The sequence below is a fragment of the Procambarus clarkii genome, chromosome 10 (assembly GCF_040958095.1).
Source record: "Procambarus clarkii isolate CNS0578487 chromosome 10, FALCON_Pclarkii_2.0, whole genome shotgun sequence".
In the NCBI taxonomy this organism is placed as follows: Eukaryota; Metazoa; Arthropoda; class Malacostraca; order Decapoda; family Cambaridae; genus Procambarus; species Procambarus clarkii.
This window is the reverse complement of record NC_091159.1, coordinates 49,410,836-49,438,351: the sequence shown is the minus strand read 5'-3', so window position 1 is coordinate 49,438,351 and position 27,516 is coordinate 49,410,836. Positions and strand designations below refer to the sequence as shown.

At 48.2% G+C, this 27,516-nt stretch overlaps 1 protein-coding gene across 1 annotated transcript in view; it reads right to left on the bottom strand.

The window, feature by feature from the left end:
- The window catches only part of LOC138363359 (pneumococcal serine-rich repeat protein-like), a 110,031-nt gene that overhangs the window by 50,357 nt on the left and 32,158 nt on the right, over window positions 1–27,516 (bottom strand). Inside the window, exons 2-4 of the mRNA XM_069322387.1 lie at window positions 22,209–23,875; window positions 16,111–16,400; window positions 14,709–14,837 (exon numbers count right to left, since the gene is read on the bottom strand). Coding sequence (XP_069178488.1) covers window positions 14,709–14,837; window positions 16,111–16,400; window positions 22,209–23,875 — 2,086 coding nt within the window. The remainder of the gene's footprint in view (window positions 1–14,708; window positions 14,838–16,110; window positions 16,401–22,208; window positions 23,876–27,516) is intronic.

The window sequence follows — 27,516 nt, the reverse complement described above, 5'->3', positions numbered from 1 at the left end:
ACCTAGCAGTAAATAGGTACCTGGGAGTTAGTCAGCTGTCATGGGCTGCTTCCTGGTGTGTGTGTGTGGAGAGAGAGAGAGAGAGAGAGAGAGAGAGAGAGAGAGAGAGAGAGAGAGAGAGAGAGAGAGAGAGAGAGAGAGAGAGAGAGAGAGAGAGAGAGAGAGAGAGAGAGAGAGAGAGAAGTTAGTAAACAGTTGATTGAGAGGCGGGCCGAGAGAGCAAGCTCAACCCCCGCAAAACATGTGGGAACCGACCTGTGAGATTTATATTTATTTAATTTATATGAATTTATATTGAATTTATATTTATGTTAATTTATATACTTCGATAGCAATTTGTATAATGATAAGTGGACTGTATTTCTGCAATAATCTCTTAATCTCACAAATCGATCCTCTACACATTAGGGGGGGTTATTAAATTAATATATATGCAGCCAATCAAACTACAGTAACTACATACATTGAAAAGGTTCCTTATCTTATAGTACAGCAGGTTAGTCCACCAGGTATAACTAGGGTGTAGACACCAAATTATCCTCTTTGAGGTAGCTTCCATATCACCCAGTAACTGGTGCACAAATCTTGCTTCCTCGTCTTGACCTGTCAAAAGTGCGCTAGCTGTGAAGCCAGAATCCTATATATGACAAGTATATCAGAGAAAACTGTACATGGAACATTGAAGACCTGGCTTAATTACCTTTAGTTTGAGGCGATTTCGTGATCTAACCGGGTCACCCTATATCCTGACATTAATGGCCATAAATGAATGATAAACGGGTTTCGGATAGACACTTAACTTGAATTTGTAGACAGCGTGTTGATAATGGTACACTTTTAGTTTCCATAACACTTCGTCCAAGTAAAATTAACAGGAGCCGAATTTGCTCCTGTGTGAGCCTCTGGTCTAGTATCAACAATGGCTGCCCTCCTTCCTCACTCTCACGCCTGGCTTACATTGTCCACATGTCAGAAAGTGATAGAAGGGTCACATTTACTCTACTTTAATATTGATAATTAAGTTAACTTATATAAGATGTTTTTATGATGGTAAAGTCCAAAGACTAATGTATTTAAGAACAATTCCCACCATAATAGCTGGTGAATTATAATAGTATGTGGTGATGATATCCCGTTTTCTATAGACGGTAATTCCACTACAAGTTACGTTTTCTATGGGTAACTTGTTTATACAACACAGCTATTATCTGTATGATTATTAAATGGTGTCGGATTTTCCGACAAAACACAACTAGGTGAACACTTAAATAAGTGAAGTCGAACATTAGGGTAGTTAAATGATGGTGCAAGAAGGCTTTCAGACGGGGCATAAAGAGCTAGATCTCACTCCTCCCAGTGACACTAACAGATAAGTACTGATAGGTAAGTGCACACACACACACACACACACACATACACACACACACACACACACACACACACACACACACACACACACACACACACACACACACACACACAGACACACACACTGCACACACACACACACACACAATGTGTGTTCTGGGCATTCAGAAACTTGTGTAAAGAATCATTCAGAACTTTGTATACCACATATGTCAGGCCAATCCTGGAGTATGCAGCCCCAGCATGGAGTCCATATCTAGTCAAGGATAAGACTAAACTGGAAAAGGTTCAAAGGTTTGCCACCAGACTAGTACCCGAGCTGAGAGGTATGAGCTACGAGGAGAGACTACGGGAATTAAACCTCACTTCGCTGGAAGACAGAAGAGTTAGGGGGGACATGATCACCACATTCAAGATTCTGAAGGGGATTGATAGGGTAGATAAAGACAGTCTATTTAACACAAGGGGAACACGCACAAGGGGACACAGGTGGAAACTGAGTGCCCAAATGAGCCACAGAGATATTAGAAAGAACTTTTTTAGTGTCAGAGTGGTTGACAAATGGAATGCATTAGGAAGTGATGTGGTGGAGGCTGACTCCATACACAGTTTCAAGTGTAGATATGACAGAGCCCGATAGGCTCAGGAATCTGTACACCTGTTGATTGACGGTTGAGAGGCGGGACCAAAGAGCCAGAGCTCAACCCCCGCAAACACAACTAGGTGAGTACAACTAGGTGAGTACACACACACACACACACACACACACACACACACACACACACACACACACACACACACACACACACACACACACACAGTGTCTGGGTGGTTGTAAGTAGGGTGTTAGACACACAGTTGGGGATAAGAGGCAGGCAGCCAGGGTCCTCCCTTCGTGACGGGACTGTAGACGAGGGCCCTAAATATTAGACCCCCCTCCCCCCCCCCCAGCCCACACCTCCCCCCCCAGCCCACACCTGTCGTGTAGGGGGGGGGGGGCTGGTCCCTCTGGAGACCACATTCACCACATCCTTCCCCCGGACACATCTTAGAGTCAGCAGGTAGCGGCTTCAGGGAACACCTGCCAGCAACATACGTCAGGCTGCGAGCAGCCGCGTCCAACAGCCTGGTTGATCAGTCCGGCAACCAGGAGGCCTGGTCGACGACCGGGCCGCGGGGACGCTAAGCCCCGGAAGCTCCTCAAGGTAACCTCAAGGTAACATCACGGAACACTGCAACTCAGCAACACAACCTCTAAGAATTAACAGGATCGAGGCACATATTACTGACTTTGTTCAGCACCCTTTCTTGAAGTTATCTTGAGATGATTTCGGGGCTTTTAGTGTCCCCGCGGCCCGGTCCTCGACCAGGCCTCTACCCCTAGGAAGCAGCCCGTGACAGCTGACTAACACCCAGGTACCTATTTTACTGCTAGGTAACGGGCATAGGGTGAAAGAAACTCTGCCCATTGTTTCTTGCCGGCGCCTGGGATCGAACCCAGGACCACAGGATCACAAGTCCCGCGTGCTGTCCGCTCGGCCGACCGGCTCCCTTGTATCCAACAGCTGACTTATGTATGTACTTAACATACACACACGGTGTTAAGTGACACACTTAACACTGTCAAGTATGACGGTGTTAAGTGTGTGTGTCTCGTATTTTCACAATCATACACTTGTTGGAAAGTATGTGTCAGTTCCATACCTTGAGTGCTCCGGAGAACTGGGCAGCAGGCGTCGACTGCTAACAACAACAGCTCGCTTGATCCAACAGTACGCCTCTCACGTCATTGTAACCCAGAGGTTAATGTCCAACTCTCCCAGATGATCACTAATCTCTACTCGAACCAAGGCCATAATCTAGTGCATTCCACTAGATAATCTTAGTAACAAGGGATATACACAAAAAAAACAGGATTTTTTTTATGTATTTAAGGATTATATAGACAGAAATATAGACTATGTGAGAGAGGTGTGGACACAGACGACTACAGCGCCCCCTGTCCCACACCTGCTGTGGGTAACACAGCCCCCCACACCTGCTGTGGGTAACACAGCCCCCCACACCTGCTGCCCACACTACTCTGGGACCACACTACACTGGGACCACACTACTCGGGGACCACACTACTCTGGGACCACACTACTCTGGGACCACACTACTCTGGGACCACACTACTCTGGGACCACACTACTCTGGGACCACACTACTCGGGGACCACACTACTCTGGGACCACACTACTCTGGGACCACACTACTCTGGGACCACACTACTCTGGGACCACACTACTCTGGGACCACACTACTCTGGGACCACACTACTCTGGGACCACACTACTCTGGGACCACACTACTCTGGGACCACACTACTCTGGGACCACACTACTCTGGGACCACACTACTCGGGGACCACACTACTCTGGGACCACACTACTCTGGGACCACACTACTCTGGGACCACACTACTCTGGGACCACACTACTCTGGGACCACACTACTCTGGGACCACACTACTCTGGGACCACACTACTCGGGGACCACACTACTCTGGGACCACACTACTCTGGGACCACACTACTCTGGGACCACACTACTCTGGGACCACACTACTCTGGGACCACACTACTCTGGGACCACACTACTCTGGGACCACACTACTCTGGGACCACACTACTCTGGGACCACACTACTCGGGGACCACACTACTCTGGGACCACACTACTCGGGGACCACACTACTCTGGGACCACACTACTCTGGGACCACACTACTCGGGGACCACACTACTCTGGGACCACACTACTCTGGGACCACACTACTCGGGGACCACACTACTCTGGGACCAGACCACACACTAGAAGGTGAAGGGATTCTTGAGGTTATCTTGAGATGATTTCGGGGCTTTAGTGTCCCCGCGGCCCGGTCCTCGACCAGGGATGACGACGTTTCGGTCCGTCCTGGACCATTCTCAAGTCAATTACTCTCTTAACCTAGACTATAATAATAATATTTGTGTTGTGTTTACCTACAACTTTATCCATCACGAGTGTATGACACGTCGTCAAGGTTGTGTGACGGGATCTTGAGCACAAGTTCTCACACACCAGTCCGTCACAGCCACCGTGGCTCCACACCTGAGCCCCACACATGTGACTCAACATCCGAGCCCCACACATATGACACGACAGTGACAAAGCCTTAGGTACTCCATAACCCATAATTATCAAACCGCAACTCTCAAGTGACAAACACCCGTCACAATATGTGCATTTCAGTCACATATGTGCAAGCAGAGAACACACACACACAGGACAGAATACCTACGACCTACGTAACTATACAGACGTTACATAACATTAAGTGTCACCCAGAGAGAGATACAAACTCCTCAACAATTCTCTATTGGGTTATTCTCCTCGAGTTGTAGTGACTGGATGCTTCAAGGAGCTGTATAAACTCATCTACATCTTGCTTAATATAAAGATCATCCTCTGTCCTACACGTTTATAATTGGCTTCTACATTTTAGTTCGCTGACAGATGTTGTGTAACCCAAGGGCGCGCGCACGCACGCAAACGCATATATAAACATTTTTGGGTATTGAAAGAGTGTGCAGAGGCACTTTGCTTGCCACTCTCCATAGTGTATAGTAAGTCACTGGAGACGGGAGACCTACCAGAAATATGGAAGACGGCGAATGTGGTCCCAATATACAAAAAGGGCGACAGACAAGAGGCACTGAACTACAGGCCAGTGTCCTTGACTTGTATACCATGCAAGGTGATGGAGAAGATTGTGAGAAAAAACCTGGTAGCACATCTGGAGAGAAGGGACTTCGTGACAACCCATCAACATGGGTTCAGGGAGGGTAAATCTTGCCTTACTGGCTTGATAGAATTCTACGACCAGGTGACAAAGATTAAGCAAGAAAGAGAGGGATGGGCGGACTGCATTTTTTTGGACTGTCGGAAAGCCTTTGACACAGTACCGCATAAGAGGCTGGTACATAAGCTGGAGAGACAGGCAGGTGTAGCTGGTAAGATGCTCCAGTGGATAAGGGAGTACCTAAGCAATAGGAAGCAGAGAGTTACGGTGAGGGGTGAGACCTGCGAATGGCGTAAAGTCACCAGTGGAGTCCCACAGGGCTCTGTACTCGGTCCTATCTTGTTTCTGATATATGTAAATGATCTCCCGGAGGGTATAGACTCATTTCTCTCAATGTTTGCTGACGATGCCAAAATTATGAGAAGGATTAAGTCAGAGGAGGATAGCTTGAGGCTTCAAGAAGACCTGGACAAACTGAAGGAATGGTTGAACAAATGGTTGTTAGAGTTTAACCCAAGCAAATGTAATGTTATGAAGATAGGTGTAGGGAGCAGGAGGCCAGATACAAGGTATCATCTGGGAGAGGAAATTCTTCAAGTCAGAGAAAGGGAAAGACTTGGTGGTTGATAGCACGCCAGACCTGTCCCCTGAAGCCTATGTCAAGAGGATAACATCAGCGGCATATGCCAGGCTGGCCAACTTAAGAATGGCTTTTAGAAACTTGTGTATGGAATCATTCAGAACTTTGTATACCACATATGTCAGACCAATCCTGGAGTATGCAGCCCCAGCATGGAGTCCATATTTAGTCAAGGATAAGACTAAATTGGAAAAGGTTCAAAGGTTTGCCACCAGACTAGTGCCCGAGCTGAGAGGTATGAGCTACGAGGAGAGACTACGGGAATTAAACCTCACGTCGCTGGAAGACAGAAGAGTTAGAGGGGACATGATCACCACATTCAAGATTCTCAAACGAATTGATAGGGTAGATAAAGACAGGCTACTTAACACAAGAGGCACACGCACAAGGGGACACAGGTGGAAACTGAGTGCCCAAATGAGCCACAGACATATTAGAAAGACCTTTTTTAGTGTCAGAGTGGTTGACAAATGGAATGCATTAGGAAGTGATGTGGTGGAGGCTGACTCCATACACAGTTTCAAGTGTAGATATGATAGAGCCCGATAGGCTCAGGAACCTGTACACCTGTTGATTGACGGTTGAGAGGCGGGATCAAAGAGCCAGAGCTCAACCCCCGCAAACACAACTAGGTGAGTACACACACACACACACTTACACACAGATGTAGCTCTGCTGGTAAGAAAAGGCTGGGATTTTGAGGAGATGGATATTCAGGGCTGTGAAGGTTTCAGTGACTACATAGCAGGTACTGTAACAAATGGAGGGAAAAAAATTATAGTCGCAGTCATATATAATCCACCACCAAATGACAGAAGACCTAGACAGGAATATGATAGAAACAACATGGCCACCATTAACATAATAGAAAGAGCAGCTTCTGTTGCTAGCAGGAATGGATCTGGACTACTAATTATGGGAGACTTCAACCATGGGAAGATAGATTGGAAGAACAGAGACCCGCATGGAGGACCAGAAACATGGAGAGCTAAGCTGCTGGACGTGGCAACAAGAAACTTTCTAAGCCAGCATACCAAAGAGCCAACAAGAATGAGAGGAGAAGATGAACCAGCAATGCTTGATTTGATATTTACCCTAAATGAATGGGATATAAGGGAAGTTAAGATGGAAGCGCCCTTGGGAATGAGTGACCACAGTGTATTGAACTTTGAGTACCTGGTAGAGCTAGGACTTATCTCCCCCCAAAAAGAACTAGGAATCAAAAGGCTGGCATACCGAAAGGGGAATTATGAACAGATGAGAAGTTTCCTAAGTGAAATACCTTGGGACACAGACCTCAGAGACAAGTCTGTACAGGGTATGATGGACTATGTTACCCAAAAGTGTCAGGAGGCAGTAAACAGGTTCATCCCGGCCCATAGGGAAAAATCCGAGAAGCAACAAAAGAATCCATGGTATAATAGGGCATGTATGGAAGCGAAGAAACTGAACAAGAAGGCGTGGAGGAACTTCCGGAATAACAGAACACCAGAAAGCAGGGAGAGATACCAGAGAACCAGGAATGAGTACGTCAGGGTGAGAAGAGAAGCAGAGAAAATTTTTGAAAATGATATAGCAAACAAAGCCAAGACCGAACCAAAGCTACTCCACAGTCACATCAGAAGGAAAACAACAGTGAAAGAACAGGTATTGAAACTTAGAACAGGCGAGGACAGGTATACAGAGAATGACAGAGAGGTGTGTGAGGAACTCAACAAGAGGTTCCAGGAGGTCTTCACAATAGAACAGGGTGAGGTCACTGTGCTAGGAGAAAGGGAGGTAAACCAGGCGGCCTTGGAGGAGTTCGAAATTACGAGAGAGGAGGTTAAGAGACACCTGCTGGATCTGGATGTTAGAAAGGCGGTTGGTCCAGATGGGATCTCACCATGGGTACTGAAAGAGTGTGCAGAGGCACTTTGCTTGCCACTCTCCATAGTGTATAGTAAATCACTAGAGACGGGAGACCTACCAGAAATATGGAAGACGGCGAATGTGGTCCCAATATACAAAAAGGGCGACAGACAAGAGGCACTGAACTACAGGCCAGTGTCCTTGACTTGTATACCATGCAAGGTGATGGAGAAGATCGTGAGAAAAAACCTGGTAACACATCTGGAGAGAAGGGACTTCGTGACAAATCGCCAACATGGATTCAGGGAGGGTAAATCTTGCCTTACAGGCTTGATAGAATTCTACGATCAGGTGACACAGATTAAGCAAGAAAGAGAGGGCTGGGCGGACTGCATTTTCTTGGATTGTCGGAAAGCCTTTGACACAGTACCGCATAAGAGGCTGGTACATAAGCTGGAGAGACAGGCAGGTGTAGCTGGTAAGGTGCTCCAGTGGATAAGGGAGTATCTAAGCAATAGGAAGCAGAGAGTTACGGTGAGGGGCGAGACCTCCGATTGGCGTGAAGTCACCAGTGGAGTCCCACAGGGCTCTGTACTCGGTCCTATCTTGTTTCTGATATATGTAAATGATCTCCCGGAGGGTATCGATTCATTTCTCTCAATGTTTGCGGACGATGCTAAAATTATGAGAAGGATTAAAACAGAAGAGGACTGTTTGAGGCTTCAAGAAGACCTAGACAAGCTGAAGGAATGGTCGAACAAATGGTTGTTAGAGTTTAACCCAACCAAATGTAATGTAATGAAGATAGGTGTAGGGAGCAGGAGGCCAGATACAAGGTATCATCTGGGAGAGGAAATTCTTCAGGAGTCAGAGAAGGAAAAAGACTTGGGGGTTGATATCACGCCAGACCTGTCTCCTGCAGCACATATCAAGCGGATAACATCAGCGGCATATGCCAGGCTGGCCAACATACGAACGGCATTCAGAAACTTGTGTAAAGAATCATTCAGAACTTTGTATACCACATATGTCAGGCCAATCCTGGAGTATGCAGCCCCAGCATGGAGTCCATATCTAGTCAAGGATAAGACTAAACTGGAAAAGGTTCAAAGGTTTGCCACCAGACTAGTACCCGAGCTGAGAGGTATGAGCTACGAGGAGAGACTACGGGAATTAAACCTCACTTCGCTGGAAGACAGAAGAGTTAGGGGGGACATGATCACCACATTCAAGATTCTGAAGGGGATTGATAGGGTAGATAAAGACAGTCTATTTAACACAAGGGGAACACGCACAAGGGGACACAGGTGGAAACTGAGTGCCCAAATGAGCCACAGAGATATTAGAAAGAACTTTTTTAGTGTCAGAGTGGTTGACAAATGGAATGCATTAGGGGGTGATGTGGTGGAGGCTGACTCCATACACAGTTTCAAGTGTAGATATGACAGAGCCCGATAGGCTCAGGAATCTGTACACCTGTTGATTGACGGTTGAGAGGCGGGACCAAAGAGCCAGAGCTCAACCCCCGCAAACACAACTAGGTGAGTACAACTAGGTGAGTACACACGGACTCGCACAGACAAACAAAGGGGGCGACAATGACAGAGGGACACAGACAGGACACACACACACACACAGACAGGACACACACACACAGACAGGACACACACACACAGACAGGACACACACACACACACACAGACAGGACACACACACACACACACAGACAGGACACACGCACACACACAGACAGGACACACACACAGACACAGACAGGACACACACCCACAGACAGGACACACACACACACACAGACAGGACACACACATACAGACAGGACACACACACACAGACAGACAGGACACACACACACACAGACAGGACACACACACACACACAGACAGGACACACACACACACAGACAGGACACACACACACACACACAGGACACACACACACACACACAGACAGGACACACACACACAGACAGGACACACACAGACACAGACAGGACACACACACATAGACAGGACACACACACACACACACAGACAGGACACACACACACACACAGACAGGACACACACACACAGACAGGACACACACACACAGACAGGGCACACACACACACAGACAGGACACACACACACAGACAGGACACACACACACAAACACAGACAGGACACACACACACACAGACAGGACACACACACAGACAGGACACACACAGACAGACAGGACACACACACAGACACAGACAGGACACACACACACAGACAGGACACACACACACACAGACAGGACACACACACACAGACAGGACACACACACACAGACAGGACACACACACACAGACAGGACACACACAGACAGACAGGACACACACACAGACACAGACAGGACACACACACACAGACAGGACACACACACACACAGACAGGACACACACACACAGACAGGACACACACACACAGACAGGACACACACACACAGACAGGACACACACACACACAGACAGGACACACACACACAGACAGGACACACACACACAGACAGGACACACACACACACAGACAGGACACACACACACAGACAGGACACACACACACAGACAGGACACACACACACACAGCCAGGACACACACACACAGACAGGACACACACACACAGACAGGACACACACACACACAGACAGGACACACACACACAGACAGGACACACACACAGACACAGACAGGACACACACACACAGACAGGACACACACACACACAGACAGGACACACACACACAGACAGGACACACACACACAGACAGGACACACACACACAGACAGGACACACACAGACAGACAGGACACACACACAGACACAGACAGGACACACACACACAGACAGGACACACACACACACACAGACAGGACACACACACACAGACAGGACACACACACACAGACAGGACACACACACACAGACAGGACACACACACACACAGACAGGACACACACACACAGACAGGACACACACACACAGACAGGACACACACACACACAGACAGGACACACACACACAGACAGGACACACACACACAGACAGGACACACACACACACAGACAGGACACACACACACAGACAGGACACACACACACAGACAGGACACACACACACACAGACAGGACACACACACACAGACAGGACACACACACACAGACAGGACACACACACACAGACAGGACACACACAGACAGACAGGACACACACACAGACACAGACAGGACACACACACACAGACAGGACACACACACACACAGACAGGACACACACACACAGACAGGACACACACACACAGACAGGACACACACACACAGACAGGACACACACAGACAGACAGGACACACACACAGACACAGACAGGACACACACACACAGACAGGACACACACACACAGACAGGACACACACACACAGACAGGACACATACCGACAGGAGGAGGAGGAGAAAGAGAGAGAGTGAGGGGTAAACGATCCAATCTTCCCTAATGAGCTCCTGCTCCACTATCAGAAGAAAAACTAGAACAAAATACAAGAGTAAAATCCTCAATTGCGTCTATTCACCCCAGGTTATAAAAGCCTCGGAAGAGCACCACTCTCTCCTGGCCATCATATCTTGGCCCCTTGGCTCCAGCCTGGCCAGGGCCATCATTAGCACTCTCTCCTGTCTGTCCTTCGCGTCCTCTTCCGCCTGTCCTCTTCGCCCTCTCCTTCCCCTCCAATCCTTCTCTATCCCCCATCCTCACTCCCTCTCCTTCTCTCTTCAAGACATGGAAGTTCCCGGGGTCAAGTCTCAGCCTCCTGGGAGTCGACGATCTACAGGTCTTCCAGTTTGACAGGTCTTTGAGCTAGAATCTCTTGGCGGCAAATCCTCTGATCGGAAGGACCCTCCGAAGCATCCTCAGGTCGACAGATTCTCTGGTCGGGAGATGGTCTTGGGTCGACAGCCTCTCTGCCAAAAGGTTTCTGGTCGATATATTTCGGAATCAAGAGTTTTCCGGGAGACGCTATACCTAATCGTCCATGTGTGTTTAACAGCGTCCAAACGCTATTCCGACCGTGACTTCGACTGGTCGACTGGCCCTGCTGTCCTCTCCCTCACACAGCCTCGGCCACTAGTCGCCTCGTATCTCGCTAAGCAGAAATTGAAAGTGTGCTTGGAGACACTGATCTCCGTCACGAGGACCTCTTACACGTAGACAGGGCAAGTCGTGCCCGTCACACCTGACAGAGTGTCTCAGTGATATCACACCTGACAGAGTGTCTCAGTGATATCACACCTGACAGTGTCTCAGTGATATCACAATACCGTCATGTACTTACCCAGCCTCTTCATGGGCCACAACATACAAAGTGCTAACCTAACCTGACCAGACACGTACGAACCCAAGTCACCCACCTAACCCAACCCACCGATGCGTAGAAAACCTACTTTTCCGCTGTTTTTCAAAGTACTGTACATTGTAATTGGTTCGTAGGTGGTCATAACGTTCGGAATGAGACGTACTAGCGAGAGAACGGGTTGAAGTACGAGGCCTAAGACAAGGCCGCCATAATACAGCAAGGGAGAGAGAGAGAGAAGGTTGGGAAGACTGTATTATTCTGACGTGAAAAAGTATTTTTATACATTCGAACAAATTGCACAAAGAATTAGCGGAAGCCACAGTCACCTCCGGCTTCAACAGTGAATATTACAGTGAAACATTAGTCTCTCGTATCCACCAGACAAGGGTTAAGTAAATGACTCACTCGCTTTAATACATATATTCTATATCTGTACGAAGCCATGGAGCGAGAGAGAGAGAGAGAGAGAGAGAGAGAGAGAGAGAGAGAGAGAGAGAGAGAGAGAGAGAGAGAGAGAGAGAGAGAGAGAGAGAGAGAGAGAGGAGACAGGAGAGAGGAAAGAGAGAGAGAGAAGGGAGGGGAACTATCAGGAGAAAGCGCCAATATATACGACTATATAGCACAGAGAAAGAGAGAGAGAGAGAGAGAGAGAGAGAGAGAGAGAGAGAGAGAGAGAGAGAGAGAGAGAGAGAGAGAGAGAGAGAGAGAGAGAGAGAGAGAGAGAGAAGATGAGAGAGAAGAGAGGAGAGAGAGAGAGAGCTAGTCTACAAACAGCTAGGAGGCGGAGCTCAAGAGCTAGATCCCACCTCCTGCTTTCCTGCCTGCCGCCCTCGGCCCTCGGCCCTCGGCCACTAAGGTTTTCTCTTGCCTAAGACTTCACAAGACAAGTTTTGAACGGGCAGACGCAACCGTGTCAAGAGCAGGAAAAGTGCATTACAACTTCAGTAACACAAATATTCTTTATTTTTTGAAAGAGTATTACGGTTAAGAGAAGTGCGCTCAAAACAGGGTGTGACAAGGTGTGTAACAAAGGGTGTGACAAGGTGAGGTGTGACCTCACATCTAAACTATTGGGACCGACTACAGAGCCTAAATCTGTATTCTCTTGAGCGCAGGCGGGAGAGATACATAATAATTTACACGTGGAAAATATTAGAGGGGCTGGTCCCAAACCTGCACACAGAAATAACAGCATATGAGACCAGAAGACATGGCAGGATGTGCAGAATACCCCCGTTGAAGAGCAGAGGTGCAACAGGTGCCCTGAGAGAGAACTCTATCAACATCAGAGGTCCGAGACTGTTCAACACGCTTCCACTACACACAAGAGGCATAACGGGCCGACCCCTCACAGTGTTCAAAAGAGAACTTGACAAACACCTCCAAAGGATATCTGATCAACGAGGCTGTGACTCATACGTCAGGCTAGGAGCAGCCGCGTCCAACATCCTGGTCGACCAGTCCAGCAACCAGGAAGCCTGGTCGACGACTGGGCCGCGGGGACGCTAAACCCCGAAAACACCTCAAGGTAAAGTGACTACAGATGTGACTATAGTGGGGCCCATTTGATCGATCAATTTAATCTCCGCCCCATCGTCAGGTCCAGGGAGCTGAAGCCCTTGTGTATCAATACATATACAACTTGAGTGCCAGTGTCTATGGAACTTGAGCGCCAGTGTCTCTGCAACTTGAGCGCCAGTATCTGTGTAACTCGAGCGCCATTGCATATGTAATTCCTCGAAAGAAATGAAGCTCAGAAAGGCAAAGATTAGCAAAGAGAGCCCAGAAACCATACCCACTGGAAACCCACGATATCCGCTGATTGGAAGATTTGTAGAGATCTCTGGGAGCTCTTGTCTGTCTAAGTCTCAGCCACCATCTGCATCCAAGAGAAATCATTCCATAAAAACGCGAGAAATCATCACACTGAAGCGATTATTCCTCGTCGTTGGTGAAGGACGGCCGGGCGAGGCCTCTGGTGGATCACAGGTCCCTCGCTGACGAGACTGTAATGTCGATCTCAGTGCTGAGAGATGATTAATGTTTCCTCAGCCATGTTGGAGGAGGAGGACTGGTCGTTGAGGAATGTGTGGCTTTATGTGGAGGTGAAGAGACATATGCGCCTGTTCTTGGGGTCATCTGTCCCTGTTCTGGAGTCATCTGTCCCTGTTCTGGGGTCATCTGTCCCTGTTCTGGGGTCATCTGTCCCTGTTCTGGGGTCATCTGTCCCTGTTCTGGGGTCATCTGTCCCTGTTCTGGGGTCATCTGTCCCTGTTCTGGGGGTCATCTACACCTGTTCTTGGGTCAGCTGTCCCCTGCGTCTGTTCTTGGACCATCTATACCTGTACCTGTTCTTTACGACTGTATGTGTACTTCAATGCATTACATTTACAACTGTTTGTTCCAAGAGAACACAAATAAGAGAACAGGAAGTGGAGAAACATAACGTGACACAGGTAGTGGGGCCAGACGAGGGCGCCCGGGTAGTGGGGCCAGACGAGAGCGCCATCATACATAAGACTCAATACCAAGTAATCACACAGTCAACCACTCGTGTCAAACCCTCGTGTGTTTTAAGAGAGTAACTTCACCTCTAAATTCCAAGCCGACTAGAAATTTAGTCCTAAGGTTTACCTGGCTGCATAATATACAAGTCGCACTTGTTGGCAGGCCATAAAGGAAGAAGTGGGAGAGCGCGACATCCTCCCTCGTTGACGTCTCGGTGGGCACTCCCGCCTTCTGTCGCTGAGTACACTCCTGAACCTGCGAGGTGCAAGCTCATTGGCTCTTTTCAAATGTAACGGGATATGAGCCCCCGGTTGGTTCTTTTCTATCTTGGCGCTCCTTTATTGGTCGTCATCCACGATGGTGAATGCTGATTGGTTCTTTGAGCGCGAGAGTTCCTCAGATTACTTCGATCACATACCACCAACTTTATATTGTCTAGAGTCCGACAGATTGCCGACACAATTTCCTGGATGAACTACTCTACTTGTATCAGCGAATAAGACATTTATGGTGTTACACCACAACTAACAATATCACAGCTATCACCATTACCACAACTACCACCTCCACAACAACCACCAGCAGACCTGACACTAGACCAAGAGACCAATGGGTCCGGCACAATAACAACGGTCCCCGCGGCTCTCGCCCCCTCACTAACCACCCCTGCAAATTTCAGGAGCCCCTTGCCAGGGGAGAGGCTATATATATATATATATATATATATATATATATATATATATATATATATATATATATATATATATATATTGGTCCGTATAATCAGGAAGCAGATTTTAGTGTGTGCTTGAGACGAAATAACGAAGTCATTATAGTTGATTAATGCCATAAAGAGTAGTAAAACAGTGTTGGTGGAGGCTCCAGCTGCTGGGCCCCACCCTCCTCACCCCCAGACCTCAGTGGTGCCCCGGATATTATGTATTCCTAAGGGGTTTATTAAGTCGGTATACATGCCGTACCGCGGCCCCTTGTTATGTCTGGCGGCGTCATGCTGCTGTCACTCTCAGCTCCTGGAGTGGCTGATTGACGGCGGGTGCGTAGAAAGAGTCAGTGATTGACGGTGGGTGCGTAGAAAGAGTCAGTGATTGACGGCGGGTGCGTAGAAAGAGTCAGTGATTGATGGTGGGTGCGTAGAAAGAGTCAGTGATTGACGGTAGGTGCGTAGAAAGAGTCAGTGATTGATGGTGGGTGCGTAGAAAGAGTCAGTGATTGACGGTGGGTGCGTAGAAAGAGTCAGTGATTGACGGTGGGTGCGTAGATAGAGTCAGTGATTGACGGTGGGTGCGTAGATAGAGTCAGTGATTGACGGCGGGTGCGTAGAAAGAGTCAGTGATTGATGGTGGGTGCGTAGAAAGAGTCAGTGATTGATGGTGTGATCGTAGAAAGATTCTGAGTTGACAGAGCCAAGTGTCAACTCAGAAGACGATAATTACCGTCACTACAAGACGAAAATTAACATCCCGAAAGGCTTACTTAATCACATATTCCGCTTTGATTTCCGCCCCACCTGCCGTCAGCGGAGAGCGGACCTCCATCTGGGTAGACCTGACCGCTCTCGGGGTAGACCTGACCGCTCTCGGGGTAGACCTGACCGCTCTCGGGGTGGACCTGACCGCTCTCAGGGTGGACCTGACCGCTCTCGGGGTAGACCTGACCGCTCTCGGGGTAGACCTGACCGCTCTCGGGGTAGACCTGACCGCTCTCGGGGTAGACCTGACCGCTCTCGGGGTAGACCTGACCGCTCTCGGGGTGGACCTGACCGCTCTCAGGGTAGACCTGACCGCTCTCGGGGTAGACCTGACCTCCAAACGAATCTCTGTAAGTTGATTAGGCTATAAACATATATAAAGTTCACATGTTCGACAAAGCCAACATTTGAACATCCGAACACAGGCACAACTGACCACTTGCATGGAATGAATGGACGAATGGAACAACGACCCTTAAAGAGTCATTGTACATCACGTGACCAGTTGCTTCTACAAGAGGCAGCTGGTCTAAGTGGAGGGCTCTTATCCAGGATAGACCCGACCTCTCCAAGGATGACCCGACGTCCCCGGCCACCGTCCACCAATCTACCACCATCAACAAACTCTGTAACTATCCCGGACGGTGTGCGCGCGTGTACTCACCTATTTGTGCTTGCGGGGGTTGAGCTCTGGCTCTTTGGTCCCGCCTCTCAACCGTCAATCAACTGGTGTACAGGTCCTGAGCCTACTGGGCCTCTTTCCCGGCTTGAACGCCTCAAACGCACACTAGAATGTGTGTGTGTGTGTGTGTGTGTGTACTCACAGAGTTGTACTCACAGAGTTGTGTTTGCGGGGGTTGAGCTCTGGCTCTTTGGTCCCGCCTCTCAACCGTCAATCAACAGGTGTACAGATTCCTGAGCCTATCGGGCTCTGTCATATCTACACTTGAAACTGTGTATGGAGTCAGCCTCCACCACATCACCCCCTAATGCATTCCATTTGTCAACCACTCTGACACTAAAAAAGTTCTTTCTAATATCTCTGTGGCTCATTTGGGCACTCAGTTTCCACCTGTGTCCCCTTGTGCGTGTTCCCCTTGTGTTAAATAGACTGTCTTTATCTACCCTATCAATCCCCTTCAGAATCTTGAATGTGGTGATCATGTCCCCCCTAACTCTTCTGTCTTCCAGCGAAGTGAGGTTTAATTCCCGTAGTCTCTCCTCGTAGCTCATACCTCTCAGCTCGGGTACTAGTCTGGTGGCAAACCTTTGAACCTTTTCCAGTTTAGTCTTATCCTTGACTAGATATGGACTCCATGCTGGGGCTGCATACTCCAGGATTGGCCTGACATATGTGGTATACAAAGTTCTGAATGATTCTTTACACAAGTTTCTGAATGCCGTTCGTATGTTGGCCAGCCTGGCATATGCCGCTGATGTTATCCGCTTGATATGTGCTGCAGGAGACAGGTCTGGCGTGATATCAACCCCCAAGTCTTTTTCCTTCTCTGACTCCTGAAGAATTTCCTCTCCCAGATGATACCTTGTATCTGGCCTCCTGCTCCCTACACCTATCCCACACACCTAGTGTGTGTGTGTGTGTGTGTGTGTGTGTGTGTTTGTGTGTGTGTGTGTGTGTTTGTGTGTGTGTGTGTGTGTGTGTGTGTGTGTGTGTGTGTGTGTGTGTGTGTGTGTGTGTGTGTGCACGCGTACCTGTACAAATTTACTGTCCTTGAACATCTGCATGACGCAAACACACTAACCTTGCATGACGCAAACAAACTAGTGGGTCCTGCCCCCCCCCCCAATAAACAGCCTCATAACCCCCCCCCTCCCATGGGGCGATCATACACGACCCCCCCCCTACCCCCACCCCCCACCCAAACACCCGAATCTAAATTTCGACGAATCGCCATGCAGAGCGCAGTTGAAAATGCCGTGTCAACACGCCGTAGCACCAATCAGAATCGAGAGCTGGCCTGGGCCACTGTTTTGAGTGGTGGACGGCCGTTACCAGCGTCGCTCACACACACACACACACACACACACCTCTCGTATGCCAATGATGTAGCGGCAATTTTCGCGATAATTAACGAGGCTGGCGTGAGTGGTGTCGTGAGAGAGAGAGGGAGGGAGGTAGAGAGGAGAAGGAGGAATGAATAGAAGGAAAACAAAAGGAGAATTGGGTAGAAGGAGAAGAGGATTCTGGATAATGAATCAATAACATTATATTTCTCTATGATACACAGGCGTCAAGGTCATTCATCTCGGCACAAGGCATCAAAAATGTACCTGAATTGACCAGCAATTAATCAAAAACATCGAGAAATTTAATAAGGAAATAATAATCTCTCAGACTATTATTAGTAGGTGGGTCTTGGCAAGGTTGGAGGCCAGAGGGTCGGGGCTAGTCCCACTAAATGTGGGTCTTGAGGGGCCGTTATACGGAGGGGTCAGCACCCCCACACCCCCTATGCCCGCCCCATTTTCTTCAACTGGCAAATGATACCAAATTCCAATCTTGCTAAGTACCAGAGTCCACCCTGCCTTAGAGTCGACCCTCTCTTAGAGTCCATTTCCCCTTAGAGTCGACCCTCCCTTAGAGTCGACCCTCCCTTAGAGTCGACCCTCCCTTAGAGTCGACCCTCCCTTAGAGTCGACCCTCCCTTAGAGCCGACCCTCCCTTAGAGTCGACCCTCCCTTAGAGTCGACCCTCCCTTAGAGCCGACCCTCCCTTAGAGTCGACCCTCCCTTAGAGCCGACCCTCCCTTAGAGCCGACCCTCCCTTAGAGCCGACCCTCCCTTAGAGTCGACCCTCCCTTAGAGCCGACCCTCCCTTAGAGCCGACCCTCCCTTAGAGCCGACCCTCCCTTAGAGTCGACCCTCCCTTAGAGCCGACCCTCCCTTAGAGCCGACCCTCCCTTAGAGCCGACCCTCCCTTAGAGTCGACCCTCCCTTAGAGCCGACCCTCCCTTAGAGTCGACCCTCCCTTAGAGTCGACCCTCCCTTAGAGCCGACCCTCCCTTAGAGCCGACCCTCCCTTAGAGTCGACCCTCCCTTAGAGTCGACCCTCCCTTAGAGTCGACCCTCCCTTAGAGTCGACCCTCCCTTAGAGTCGACCCTCCCTTAGAGTCGACCCTCCCTTAGAGTCGACCCTCCCTTAGAGTCGACCCTCCCTTAGAGTCGACCCTCCCTTAGAGTCGACCCTCCCTTAGAGCCAGCCAACACATTGTACTCTTCCTGGGTCGGCAGCCCCCCTGAACCAAGAGGAAACTTGGTTCAAGTACGGTACTTGCATGTATCAAACAGGTCATTGATACATTGATACATGTATCAAGCTGGATACATGTTAAGAGCCATTCGTGTGTCTGCGTCACAAGATGATACATTAAATCTGTCAATGTTTTGTCTTTTGTAGTTTATTAACACTGTGTAGCGAAGAGTTTGTTGTTTTCTTACCACAGGTGAGGTACAGGAACCGACGAGTCTGTCTGTCTCATTCTAGTGGGTATACGGCTCATTGGTAAGCCTTACCCACTTGTTTAACCCCTGGAACACGACCCGTCAATCGTTTAACAACCAGGTACCCATTTAATGCTGGGTGAACAGAGGCGTTCAGTTAAGGTTTGGCGCCCAGTCAATCAACACTACACGCAACCCTCAGTAGAATATGCTTCATCACAACACATTATCTTCTTCACTATAACTACCTTCACAACATATTATCTTCTTCACTATAACTACCTTCACAACACATTATCTTCTTCACTATAACTACCTTCACAACACATTATCTTCTTCACTATAACTACCTTCACAACACATTATCTTCTTCACTATAACTACCTTCGATGTACTCGCCTATCATCACTGTAGCTACCTTACCTATCTTGTGTCTACCTTGTGTAGTTTCCGGGGATCAACGGCCCAGCGGCCCGGTTCAGGCCATTACGACTATAGTAGTAGTAGTAGGCATCCATCAGTCTCAGGAGACTATGGAGTTGCACTCTGATGTCGGCCTGGTCTGGAGTGGCCTCTCCAGGGCGCAAAACCAGGGTAGGTTGATTCGGGGGAGAAGCTGTTACCCATGCAGCAGGTCCCCCCCCCCACTCTCCACGGCGCTGAAAGTCTCCAAAGGAAAGGTATACGCCAATACGATTGGTTCCAGCACCGTCGCAGGAACTGTGAGTTCCGGGGATGACCTCGAAGGTGGTGAAAAAGGGGACAGGGACCTCCATCCCCGGAGACCGCCGTGGTCGGGGCCGGAGAAGAACCACCCCAGCAAGGGTTATGAACCACCCCAGCCTCCTGAAGAAGGGTCTGGGGGGCCGCACGAGCCCCAGAAGGTGGACGTCCCGGCCCCGCACCTGCGGGTTCCTGACAAGGATTGTCACAGCCCTCTTTCACCCGAGGCCCGCTTCCTTCAAGACCAAGTAGAAGGAAGAGTGATAATTATTAAATATTTTAAATTATTATTATAATAATTATTAAAATAATAATACAAATATTTAATAATTATCGCTTTTATGATATCTTTTATGATATCACTTTTATTTAATAATTATCACTTAATATAAATTATCTGTGATAATTTAATAATTATCATATATTATAAAATATATAATTATTAATTATTATTATTATTATTATTATTATTAATAATTGGCTGGTTACTTAATTATCAGGATAAAGCGTTAAGCCATTAAGACAATATAGCAGTTGACAGAAATAAGGATAAGGATTTGGGACACATCGGAGGACAGGAATGATGTCCAACTACTTGGACGGTCGAGGATTGAACACCGACCTGCAGGAACAGTAATGTTAAAAACCAAACTTTTTAAAATCCACGATCAACATTAAAAACCTGACACTATGATTCAAATTTTAGCATTAAATAATTAAACGCAATTTGAATACCCGTTTATATATATATATATATATATATATATATATATATATATATATATATATATATATATATATATATATATATATATATATATATATATATATATAAAATCTCTACTTTAAAAATAATTATGGCGTTTGTTCAAGACTATAGAAGAAACAAAGTATATGAGGGGGACATGTTCACGACATATGAGATACTAAGGAGAATATACAATGACAAGACAGCCTTGAGAAAGAGAAAGAGAGATCCTGAGAAAGCAGGATAAGAGGACACAGGTACAAGCAGGAAACACAAATGAGCAGAGGGGAATGTATGGAAGTACTCACACCCTGTACGGGGACGGTCGACAGGTGGAATGCAGCGAAAGAGGTTGTAAAAGCCACCTCCACCCACAGCTTTTAAGGCCCGATTCGGCATAGAATTTTAACATCATGGTAGTTTAACTGTAACAGTTCAATTATAACGTCTAATAGCCTCGTTGGAGGCTAGTAGCGACGGTCCAACGAGGCTAGCAGTTGAGGGGTGAAGAGCTATAGTCCCCAGTGATAGGTAAGTACACCCCCCCAGGGCGTGTCTGGGGAGCTACACCCCCCCTCAGGGCGTGTCTGGGGAGCTACACACCCCCAGGCCGTGTACGGGGAGCCACACCCCCAGGGTGTGTATGGGGGAGCTACACACTCCCCAGGGTGTGTACGGAGAACTACACACCCCCAGGCCGTGTACGGGGAGCTACACCCCTCAGGGTGTGTGAGGGGGGGAGCTACACCCCCAGGGCGTGTACGGGGAGCCACACCCCCAGGGTGTGTATGGGGGAGCTACACACCCCCCAGGGCGTGTACGGAGAGCTACACCCCCCAGGGTGTGTATGGGGAGCCACACCCCCCCAGGGTGTGTGTCAGGGGAGCCACACCCCCCAGGGTGTGTATGGCGGGGACACACACCCCCCAGGGTGTGTATGGCGGGGGGACACACCCCCCAGGGTGTGTATGGCGGGGGGACACACCCCCCCAGGGTGTGTATGGCGGGGGGACACACCCGCCAGGGTGTGTATGGCGGGGGGACACAGCCATCACAGAGTGTGACATAATACATGATAGAGCGCCACTGGGGTCCCTGTACGGGATTAATATTGGTGAGTTACGGTGCTTAGTGCTGGAGGTCCCAGGTTCGTGCTCCGTGTATATGGCTGTGTTTACCGCCACACACATACACTCTCACTCACATCAAGTGTTGCACCCGTGGAATGTTGCAGTGTTGCACCCGTGGAATGTTGCAGTGTTGCAGTGTTGGAGGCGTGGAATGTTGCAGTGCTGCAGTGTTGGAGGCGTGGAATGTTGCAGTGCTGCAGTGTTGGAGGCGTGGAATGTTGCAGTGCTGCAGTGTTGGAGGCGTGGAATGTTGCAGTGTTGGAGGTGTGGAATGTTCCAGTGCTGCAGTGTTGGAGGCGTGGAATGTTGCAGTGTTGCAGTGTTGGAGGCGTGGAATGCTGCAGTGCTGCAGTGTTGGAAGCGTGGAATGTTGCAGAGTTGCAGTGTTGGAATGTTGCAGAGTTGCAGTGTTGGAGGCGTGGAATGTTGCAGAGTTGCAGTGTTGTAGGCGTGGAATGTTGCAGTGTTGGAGGCGTGGAATGTTGCAGTGTTGGAGGCGTGGAATGTTGCAGTGTTGGAGGCGTGGAATGTTGCAGTGTTGGAGGCGTGGAATGTTGCAGTGTTGGAGGCGTGGAATGTTGGAGTGTTGCAGCCGTGGAATGTTGCAGAGTTGCAGTGTTAGAGGCGTGGAATGTTGCAGTGTCGGAGGCGTGGAATGTTGCAGTGTTGGAGGCGTGGAATGTTGCAGTGTTGGAGGCGTGGAATGTTGCAGTGTTGGAGGCGTGGAATGTTGCAGTGTTGGAGGCGTGGAATGTTGCAGTGTTAGAGGCGTGGAATGTTGCAGTGTTGGAGGCGTGGAATGTTGCAGTGTTGCAGCCGTGGAATGTTGCAGAGTTGCAGTGTTGGAGGCGTGGAATGTTGCAGTGTTGGAGGCGTGGAAGGTTGGAGTGTTGCAGTGTTGGAGGCGTGGAATGTTGCAGTGTTGCAGTGTTGGAGGCGTGGAATGTTGCAGTGTTGCAGTGTTGGAGGCGTGGAATGTTGCAGAGTTGCAGTGTTGGAGGCGTGGAATGTTGCAGTGTTGCAGTGTTGGAGGCGTGGAATGTTGCAGAGTTGCAGTGTTGGAGGCGTGGAATGTTGCAGTGTTGCAGTGTTGGAGGCGTGGAATGTTGCAGAGTTGCAGTGTTGGAGGCGTGGAATGTTGCAGAGTTGCAGTGTTGGAGGCGTGAATGTTGCAGTGTTGCAGTGTTGGAGGCGTGGAATGTTGCAGTGTTGGAGGCGTGGAATGTTGCAGTGTTGGAGGCGTGGAATGTTGCAGTGTTGGAGGCGTGGAATGTTGCAGTGTTGCAGTGTTGGAGGCGTGGAATGTTGCAGTGTTGCAGTGTTGGAGGCGTGGAATGTTGCAGAGTTGCAGTGTTGGAGGCGTGGAATGTTGCAGTGTTGCAGTGTTGGAGGCGTGGAATGTTGCAGAGTTGCAGTGTTGGAGGCGTGGAATGTTGCAGAGTTGCAGTGTTGGAGGCGTGAATGTTGCAGTGTTGCAGTGTTGGAGGCGTGGAATGTTGCAGTGTTGGAGGCGTGGAATGTTGCAGTGTTGGAGGCGTGGAATGTTGCAGTGTTGGAGGCGTGGAATGTTGCAGTGTTGCAGTGTTGGAGGCGTGGAATGTTGCAGTGTTGCAGTGTTGGAGGCGTGGAATGTTGAAAGGAGGGAATGTTGGAGGACTGAAGTGGACATTTGCAGTATTAAAGATGGTGAGTGTTTCAAATGTTGAGATCAGCTGGTGAGGAGATTGTGAGGCGTCTAGTGCTGGGTATAGTGATATATGAGGCTACGGTGAAGCTACGGTGAGCATTATGTGAGGCTACGGTGAGTCTATGGCAGGGTTTGAGGTTACGGTGAAACTAGTGTGAGACTACGTGTGAGACTAGTGTGAGGGGGCTATGGTGAGCCTATAGTGAGGGGGCTATGGTGAGCCAATAGTGAGGGGGCTATGGTGAGCCTATAGTGAGGGGGCTATGGTGAGCCTATAGTGAGGGGGCTATGGTGAGCCTATAGTGAGGGGGCTATGGTGAGCCTATAGTGAGGGGGCTATGGTGAGCCTATAGTGAGGAGTCCGAGACTACGGTTAGCCTATAGGGAGGGTACGAGTCTACAGTGAGCCTACGGTGAGGCTACAGTGAGCATACGGTGAACCAACACTGTGTGTTGGAGACATGGAATATTATTGGTTATAAATTGTCTAAAATGTTACAATTGGGTGTTATACTGTGAACCACCACGACGGTGATACCAGCTGCTGCAGTAGAGGAGACCTGGTCCAGCTCAGGTCATATGGGTGAGGGAGCCGGTCGGCCGAGCGGACAGCACGCTGGACTTGTGATCCTGTGGTCCTGGGTTCGATCCCAGGCGCCGGCGAGAAACAATGGGCAGAGTTTCTTTCACCCTATGCCCCTGTTACCTAGCAGTAAAATAGGTACCTGGGTGTTAGTCAGCTGTCACGAGCTGCTTGCTGGGGGTGGAGGCCTGGTCGAGGACCGGGCCGCGGGGACACTGAAAGCCCCGAAATCATCTCAAGATAACCTCAAGATGGGTGAGGAGAGAACGGGTGAATAGCTTCAGAAGACGTAGTCTAGAAGAAATTGTATAGATGGTTGAACAGTTAAATTATAACGCAACAGGTTCAGCAAGGCGAGCAGGCGGGGGATGCAGAGCTAGACCCCACTAACCCGTAGTCACAGCTAAGGAAGCTAAGGAAGGAAGCGCTGAGTACATATTAGATGAGTACTGACAAGTATAGGCACAGGAGAGACGTCGCCACCACGATAAAGTCTACGGATCGGTCATGCCACATTTAACTAAGTAATATCATTAAAACAGTCTCCTGGTGCCTCGGAGATCATAAACTCTTTAATAAAATGCAAACAAAGCCGTCAATGAGTGAGAAAAGATGTAGAGATTCGTAAGTATTTGCTTGATGAATGCTGCGTCAGTTGTACATCGCTCTACAGTCCTCTCATAACTCTACACAAACACAGTATTATTTACAACATAACATTAGTAAGCAGTTACAAAAATGCCTCACTTAGACTCACTCGTGTGGCTTACAATTTCACTCTCATTCCATTCCAGTGTATTTGACAGAGGTGACAGTGGAAAGAATTGTGACATCAACATCTGGACGTCAACAAAGTCTTTGATGGAGTGTCTCTTGAAGGAGAATAAAGAGTTAAGAGGTGAGTGGTACTAAGGGGCTACCCTGTGCTTGACTAAGGCTTGGTTATTTACATGGAAACATCCGGTTAGTGTAAATGGAGTTCTGTCCGGTTGGCAAACCTCTGCACTCACCTAGTTGTACTCACCTAGTTGTGTTTGCGGGGGTTGAGCTCTGGCTCTTTGGTCCCGCCTCTCAACCGTCAATCAACAGGTGTACAGATTCCTGAGCCTATCGGGCTCTGTCATATCTACACTTGAAACTGTGTATGGAGTCAGCCTCCACCACATCACTTCCTAATGCATTCCATTTGTCAACCACTCTGACACTAAAAAAGTTCTTTCTAATATCTCTGTGGCTCATTTGGGCACTCAGTTTCCACCTGTGTCCCCTTGTGCGTGTTCCCCTTGTGTTAAATAGACTGTCTTTATCTACCCTATCAATCCCCTTCAGAATCTTGAATGTGGTGATCATGTCCCCCCTAACTCTTCTGTCTTCCAGCGAAGTGAGGTTTAATTCCCGTAGTCTCTCCTCGTAGCTCATACCTCTCAGCTCGGGTACTAGTCTGGTGGCAAACCTTTGAACCTTTTCCAGTTTAGTCTTATCCTTGACTAGATATGGACTCCATGCTGGGGCTGCATACTCCAGGATTGGCCTGACATATGTGGTATACAAAGTTCTGAATGATTCTTTACACAAGTTTCTGAATGTCGTTCGTATGTTGGCCAGCCTGGCATATGCCGCTGATGTTATCTGCTTGATATGTGCTGCAGGAGACAGGTCTGGCGTGATATCAACCCCCAAGTCTTTTTCCTTCTCTGACTCCTGAAGAATTTCCTCTCCCAGATGATACCTTGTATCTGGCCTCCTGCTCCCTACACCTATCTTCATTACATTACATTTGGTTGGGTTAAACTCTAACAACCATTTGTTCGACCATTCCTTCAGCTTGTCTAGGTCTTCTTGAAGCCTCAAACAGTCCTCTTCTGTTTTAATCCTTCTCATAATTTTAGCATCGTCCGCAAACATTGAGAGAAATGAATCGATACCCTCCGGGAGATCATTTACATATATCAGAAACAAGATAGGACCGAGTACAGAGCCCTGTGGGACTCCACTGGTGACTTCACGCCAATCGGAGGTCTCACCCCTCACCGTAACTCTCTGCTTCCTATTGCTTAGATACTCCCTTATCCACTGGCGCACCTTACCAGCTACACCTGCCTGTCTCTCCAGCTTATGTACCAGCCTCTTATGCGGTACTGTGTCAAAGGCTTTCCGACAATCCAAGAAAATGCAGTCCGCCCAGCCCTCTCTTTCTTGCTTAATCTGTGTCACCTGATAGTAGAATTCTATCAAGCCTGTAAATGGAGTTCTGTCCGGGTGGTAAACCTCTGTAAATCGAGTCGCCCGGGTCTCTGTCCTGGGACTTCTCCTGGACTTATATATATATATATATATATATATATATATATATATATATATATATATATATATATATATATATATATATATATATATATATATATATATGTCGTACCTAGTAGCCAGAACGCACTTTTTGGCCTACTATGCAAGGCCCGATTTGCCTAATAAGCCAAATTTTCCTGAATTAATATATTTTCACTAATTTTTGTCTTATGAAATGATAAAGCTACCCATTTCATTATGTATGAGGTCAATTTTTTTTATTGGAGTTAAAATTTACGTAGATATATGACCGAACCTAACCAACCCTACCTAACCTAACCTAACCTATATTTATAGGTTAGGTTAGGTTAGGTAGCCAAAAAAGTTAGGTTAGGTTAGGTTAGGTAGGTTAGGTTGATGAAAAACAATTCATTAAAACTTGGCTTATTAGGCAAATCGGGACTTGCATAGTAGGCTGAGAAGTGCGTTCTGGCTACTAGGTACGACATATATATATATATATATATATATATATATATATATATATATATATATATATATATATATATATATATATATATATATATATAAAACGATTTATACCGTTTAGAAAAGCAACATTTGGCATGTTGCAAACGCTACACAAACAGATAGGAACATATATTCAGAAGACTCAACATAGCGACAAGACCATCTTGATAAGCTTACAAACAGATGGAAGATTGGCAGACGCAGTTTAATGCTGAAAACTTTAGGGTTGTGAGCCTCGGTGGCGGCACTTACAACACTCAACGTCAATACAACCAAACTTCCAACCTTGAATGTA